Source organism: Egretta garzetta, unplaced genomic scaffold, assembly GCF_000687185.1.
Source record: "Egretta garzetta isolate BGI_Z169 unplaced genomic scaffold, ASM68718v1 scaffold287, whole genome shotgun sequence".
NCBI classification, from domain to species: domain Eukaryota; kingdom Metazoa; phylum Chordata; class Aves; order Pelecaniformes; family Ardeidae; genus Egretta; species Egretta garzetta.
Genome location: NW_009260435.1, coordinates 2,370,002 through 2,376,416, shown reverse-complemented (window position 1 = coordinate 2,376,416; position 6,415 = coordinate 2,370,002). Strand labels below are relative to the sequence as shown.

The 6,415-nt window shown below is 58.8% G+C and overlaps 1 protein-coding gene across 1 annotated transcript; it reads right to left on the bottom strand.

The window, feature by feature from the left end:
* Positions 1-3,706: 3,706 nt before the first annotated feature.
* Positions 3,707-5,934, bottom strand: CPLX3 (complexin 3). The gene is made up of 3 exons (XM_009643917.1): positions 5,774-5,934; positions 5,335-5,422; positions 3,707-3,931 (listed from the first exon to the last, which is right to left on the bottom strand). The coding sequence occupies exons 1-3, from the start codon at positions 5,932-5,934 to the stop codon at positions 3,707-3,709; spliced, it is 474 nt and encodes a 157-aa protein (XP_009642212.1).
* Between the last annotated feature and the right edge of the window lie 481 nt (positions 5,935-6,415).

The window sequence follows — 6,415 nt, the reverse complement described above, 5'->3', positions numbered from 1 at the left end:
GGGGGAGGGCCCCCAGCCGCTTCCCCTGGGGGTGATGGAGCTTGGGGTGCCCCCAGCTCTGTGTGGGGGTGGATGCGAGTCCCTTCTGCGTCAGGGCTGGGAAAGCGCTGCCCAAATGTCGCCGGCCAGGCTGCAGGGAAGGAGGCATGAAGCGAGCAGTCCCCGGCTCCATGGCCGTGGCCTCTGTTGCGGCTCCAGCTGCGGCAGGGAGGAGCGAGAGCTGCTGTGCTCCAGCCACCTTCTCCCATCCCGTCGGGGATGTGTGTCAAAGCAGTTTTGCCTCCTCGCCCCTTGCAGCCCTCCTCTTCCCACCTGGATCCGCCCGTGCATCGCTCACGGGGCGGCTCTTGGGTCCCGATCATCATGCAGGGAGGGACGCGGGGGGGGCAGATGGGTTTATCACCCTCCCTGTACCAGCCCGCGGGTCACTCGGTGATGTGAGTTCACGGGCTTTCAAAGAAAGAGAGGGCTGGGGAGAGCTGGGTCAGTGTGTGGAGCCAATCCCAGGCTCTCATCTGTCCTCTGTAATCTGGATTAATCCCGATATCTGGACCAGCAGTGCGGTGGTGCTGCAGCGGGGTGGATGGGGCCATCCCTTCCCACAGCAGCTCGCAGGGAGATTTAATCGCCTGCAAAAAGAAAAAAACAAGTGTTGGGTGGAGATCCCCCCCCCCGCCCTGTCCTTTGATGGCGGTTCATTTGTTTCGGCTCTTTAACGATGGCTCATTTAACGCTCTGGCCGTCAGGGAATCCGCTCACGTCACCCCGGGCTCACCAGCAGAAAGGAGGCCCGATCCTGCAGCCGTGCGCTGTGGGGTTGCTCCATGCCTGGTGCAGGAGGGTGGGAGCTCTGCCCACCCATGGGGCGGACATTCGTGAGCTCCACTGCCAGCAGAGATCCTCCAGCACCCAGTAAGGCCTTGCTCGATGAATCCACCCCAAACCTGGCCCCGTAGGTCAGGGAATTATATAGGGGCTTATAGTGTAGGGGAGAAAAAACAGATTTTCTGCTTTAATCTGCACTAATTCTTTGCTTTAAGTTTTTTAGCCCCCCATGCGTTGATGCCTGGAGCAGTCACAGGGCACGCAGGCAGCCGGGATGCTGGGCTGCAGGGATGCTCGGGGACACGGCAGCAGGGAATGCCAGTGAAAGGGGATGCAGCTCTCTATGGGTGGGGGCCAGGCTGCCTGCCCCTGCTCCCCCCATCCCAAACTCTGCTCCCTGGTATGGGCACCGGGCCAGCGATGGGAGAGGGGCTGCGGTCTCGGAGCCCCCTCGGAGCTGATGCCACTTTGCTGGTAACGCTTTGCCGAGGCTTAACACTTTGCGGAGCCAAGCGGGAAAGCGCGTGCTGCTTGCTTTTCACATGCCTGGGGGTCATGGTGCCTCCTAAAATAACCCCGCCGAGCTTCACGCGGCCTTTGCGTGGCGGCACGTGGGCCGGCAGCGAGCGCGGAGCAGAGCCGAAGGTCGGCGGCGGGGAAGGGGGGCAAAATAAAAGGTGGGGGAGAGGGTCCGGGCTGCGCCCCGGTGGGGTTATGCTGCTTACGGCAGGGGATGAACCCAAGGGCTGCATCCCCCAGCCCCATCTCCCTCCTGGGTCCCACTCGCCCACGGGACGTTTTATAGATCAAGCCTTGCCATCAGCCGGCGATTTAAAAGCCAAGCCTGGCTGGAGGGCTTGGCTTGGCCAGTGCCTGCTCTCCACTATCCCTTTCCCGCTGGGGGATTAGATGAGCCCGGGCTGATCCTCATCGGGTATGATCTCCTTTCAAAGCTAAAGCTGCTTCTGCCAACCTTCCCTCTCCCTTCTCGCCAGCCTCCACCACGCCTGAGCTGCAGCCGGGAGGCTGAGCTGCCTCTGTCTGTCCGTTCCGCCAGCCAAAGCGGAGGCTCTTTTCCTTCCAGGGGTGAGACCACCTCTGGCTTTGGAGGGTATCGGGAGTTTCTCAGGACTGCCCGGCCCCAGCACGGTATCACCAGGGTGCTGGGGGCTGAATGCAACCTCCTGGCCGTACTGGGGAGCTTTGCTCAGCCCAGCAGCCCCAGGCATGGCCTGGTCCAGCATCCTTGCTGCAATAATAGTAGTAATAATAATAAAAATAATAATGACGACAATAATGATAACAACAACCAGCTTCCCAGCACACTCCCCTGCATTTTCCTGGATGACCCACACCCCCCCTCCATGCAAAAGCAAATACAGTTAATCAGCTCTGTTGGGATTTGGAGCAGTAAATTCCCAGCCTGTGCCAGCTCTTTCCAGGCAGCCTCATCGCAGGAGCCTGCCTCCCGCCAGGATGCCGGCAGGCTGGAGCTGCTCCAACTTGAATTCCCACCTGTACTTATCACAGTCCCATCCCCAGAGGGACATGTCCTTGCTCGGAGCAGCATGGCAGACATCCCACTGAGGTGGGGAGCTGGTGAGTGATCTGAAGCCTTTTTACTAAAATAGCCAAAAAAAAAAAAAAAACCACCTGTGAAATCTGGGGGGGTTGCTTGCTTTTAAACCCAGCTGCTGACAAAGAGCCGCTTGTAGCATCCCTTCAGTATGGAACATGGCAAAACACCCGACCACAGCTGGGCACAATGCCTTCTTCTGGGTGATGCTGCGGGGCATTTGTCCCTTGAGCTCCCACCGCCACTCCCCCCTGCCCCGTAAAGGGGACACGCTTGGCCTCTCTACACCCCCTGGTGCCTTGGGGCACCCCAACACCTTCATCAGGAAAGCACTGCTGGAGGAGAAAAAGAAATGCATAGACATCTCCTGGTATTTATTCCACCGGTTACAACAGTACCACGGCACGGGGACGGCATAGAAGGTGGAGAGACACTCAACCGAGCACAGCGCACGACCACAGCACGGACAGAGGAGGGGGAAGGTTTTCCCTTATCACTTTGTTCTTCTCCTGGAAGGAACAAGGACAGGAGGGGATCCCACCCCGGGAGAGGGAGGGTGAGCTGGTGGGGGTTCAGCTGAGCATGGGGGAGGGGTTTGATTCCTCTCTGGCATTAATTCAGCCCTCCGCTCCTCAACACCCCCCTTTCTCACTGGGGCTAAATGGGGCCATGCAGCCAGTCCTTCCCAGCTGACTCCTTCCAGAGGGGCCCTCAAGGGCAAGGTATTTGGTGTTTCTTGCACGGACAGGGTGTTATTTCTCATGGGATGGGGATGGGATTGGGGCAGGGGGAAGGGGGACCGTTTTGCATCGTGCCTCATCCTTGCAAAGCAAATTGGAGCTGCCCTGTCATTTCTAGGAGGCTTGGTCAAAAGGGGTTGGCAGGGACACGGCGTATGGCCACCGCTCTGCTGGAGAGCCATCCCATGCTGGCGTGGTTCAATAACACTCCAAGGTCACTCGGGGCTCTCCTTCCTTGCAACCCTCCCCTCCCCAGCTCTTGCTAAAGACATCTTTTGCCACGGGCAGTGGAGGGGGCATTGGGGTACAGCAGGGGGATGCATGCTGGCTCTTGGCTCTAACCTTCAGACCAGTGAACAAAACAAAAAACCCCACACATCAGGGACATTGGGGTCAGGGACTTGAGGCTTCACAGGGCTCAGAAGGACCTGACTCACACAAGGCAAAGGGTGACAACATCAGTGGGGTCCCCGCTGCAGGCAACAGCCACCGCCAGGCCCTTTGCTGCATCCCCTCCCTTCTCCCGCACCGTCATGTTGACGGGGAGGGGGGGGGGTTCAGCGGGTCACATCACGGCACATTTCTCAGCCGACTGCTTCAGGTCCTCTAGCGTGGCCGAAGCTTTGTCTTTCAAGGAATCAAGGTCCAGGTTCTGGATGTTGCTGAGCTGGCCGATGACCGAGTTCTTCTCTTCCTCCTCCTCGTTGTCCTGCTCGATCATCTTGGCCAGCTCTTTGGGCAGCTCCACGTCGCCTCCCACCAGCTGGATCTGGTTGTCATCCGTTTCATTCTGAAATGGCCCAGGGAGAAGGTCAGGCGTGGGATGCATGGGTGGGAAGGGGGGCTCCTGGGGGCACTAACGGCACGTGCAAGGTTCACAGCAGTGTCTGCATGGGCTTTGGCTTTTCTTCCCATTTTTAAGGTCCACGTGCCTGGGTCCCCAGGGCTCACAGTCATCCCCATGCTGTGGGTAGGACGGTGCCCATACACTCCATCACTGCCAACCCAGAGGGGACATGGCTGAGCAGAGCCCGGGCATGCACCGACGGGTACCGCAAGAGCCGAGGTGATAACCCAAGCATGCCAGCATTGCTATAAATCAGCTTTCAGCTTGCATTGGAGTGGCTGGGGAGGTTTAGGCACCCAATTAATCTCCCCGTATGCTTAACGGCTGCACCCACCGGAGATGGGGGACAGCTCTGCGTTGGAGAGCCACAGGGAGATTTTGCCAGAGGCAGCCCAGCTGCCGAGCACATTTAGTAATGAACAGAAGAAACTCGTCACAAGATTAGAAGGGACATCTCAGGCACGAGACAGTTGCAAAAGGATCAGGGGGCCAGATTTGAACAAATCCCTGTTTCCCCTGGGGAAAAAAAAAATATCTCCGTCTCTTTGTCTTCTGCCTGCTCTCGCTTTTGGCAGGGGGAAAAAATAAAATTCTCCAGCTGTTTTTATTTCCTGGCGATAAAAGGGGTGTGAGCAGCAGTGGGGCGTGCGTCCAGGCTGGCATAACAATATCAAACAGTCTGAACAATATCACTTGGCTTAGCTGACCTTTCTGAATTAAAATTAGCCCAGCTCCAATTTAGAGTATTCACCACTGAGAGACTCTTGCTGAATAAAGGGGGGGCCTAGGGGGAGAAGAGCTTGTGGCAATTCCAAGAATGTCTGAATTAGCCCTTGATTAAATTGTTTCTAGTGAATCATTCATCGGGCAGAAATTCCAAAATAGGGGTTTAGCTGGGCAACCTTTGCCAAATAATCCAGGGTGAGGAGCTGGCTAATCCAGCCAGGTGTAACTCCAGCTCTGCTCCTGGCTACGGGGCTGGGAGTACGGGGTGAAGGCAGCTTTCTCTGATCCAGCTGGATTTAGGGGATAAAAGAGAGGAAGAGAGGGGATCAAACAGGGCAAGTGTGTGGCGGGGGTCCCGCTGTTTGGGGCTGGTGGCTTGCAATGCTCTGGGGATAGCGGGAGGGGGCCAAGATTTGGGTAGAAGGATGCTTTTTAGGGGAACTGTTTTGCACTTGGGCTTTGTGGCTTCAAAACTCACCCAGCGAAGAGGCTCCAGTGCCCCTTCCCCTCCCTGCAGAGCAGGGGTGTTGTCTGTCCCCCCGTGGCCCCTGCCGCCTGTCCCCCCTGCGTGGGGCTTGGATCCCGATGTGCCCCCCCCTCCATGCCCAGCATGGCCGTACCTTGGGGAGTCTGTACTTGTCTCGGAAGTGGGACCTGAATGTGGCTCTCTCTGCCTTGCGCTGGGCAAATTGGGCATCTCTCTCCATCCTGTGAAGCACACAGGGCAGTTACCAGCAGCTGGTGCCCCCACAGTCCCTGCGTTTGAGCATCTCTACCCGCCCCACCACCACCATGTACCCCTCAGCTCCTCTCCAAAGTCCCAGTTCCCCACAGTTTCCTCCCCCCAGCGCAGCTTGAAAGGAGAAAACAATCCCATCTCCTGGGCGAGGAAGCGGATTAAGGGATTAGGGGTTTCATTAAACTCCCTCATGGCCCTGCCGCCCACAGCACTGTCTCTCCCCATGCACGGGATGGGGTGCTGCAGAGGGAGCGCCCCGTCCCCCACTGGGACCCCCAGGGGTCCAGCCCACCCTGGTACCCGGTGCCGGTTGTGCTTACTTCTCCTCCACCAGCTGCCGCTGATATTCCTCGTACTCCTCGCGGGTCATGCCCTGCGCCTCGGCTGGAGATTTCTCGCTCTCGCTCTTCTCCTCGCCTCCCAGGCCACCCGTCAGGTTCTTCAGCTGCCCCCCCACCATGCTCTTCACCATGAACGCCATGGTAGCTGTCCCGGGGGGCCGGGGAGCCTGGGTGTGGGGTTACTACAGAGCTGGGAGGACTGGAGTTAGTGGGGAGACGGGGGTTCGGGGTACCGAGGAGCAGGAAGGATGGGGTTGCTGAGTTACGGGGTACTGAGTGAGCCGATGTGCCGGGAGTGCCAGGAGCAGGGAGTTACCAGGAAACTGGGGTGATGCCGGTGCGAGTTCCCGGGGAGCCGGAGTACCGGGTTAGCGAGGAGCTGGGGTCAGCGCAGCCGAGTTCCCGGGGCGCTGGGATGCTGTGGAGGGGAGCTCCTGGGATGTCGGAGTACCGAGTTCCTGGGATGCCAGAGTACCGCGTTCGCGGGATGCTAGAGTACCGAGCTCCCAGGGCGCCGGGATGCTGTGGAGCCGAGTTCCCGGGCGGGACCGAGAGCTGGGCTTGTCCGGGCAGCCGGGGATCAGCGGGGCCGCGCCGCCCCGCCGCCCATGGCGGGACCGG

Bases quoted from the DNA above. Each gene is read 5' to 3' on its own strand.
- CPLX3 (XM_009643917.1), bottom strand. From the start codon at position 5,934: ATGGCGTTCATGGTGAAGAGCATGGTGGGGGGGCAGCTGAAGAACCTG. The intron at 5,423-5,773 runs GTAAGCACAACC...TGTGCTTCACAG, and splicing joins CGGCAGCTGGTGGAGGAGAA to GATGGAGAGAGATGCCCAAT. The intron at 3,932-5,334 runs GTACGGCCATGC...GGGCCATTTCAG, and splicing joins ACAAGTACAGACTCCCCAAG to AATGAAACGGATGACAACCA.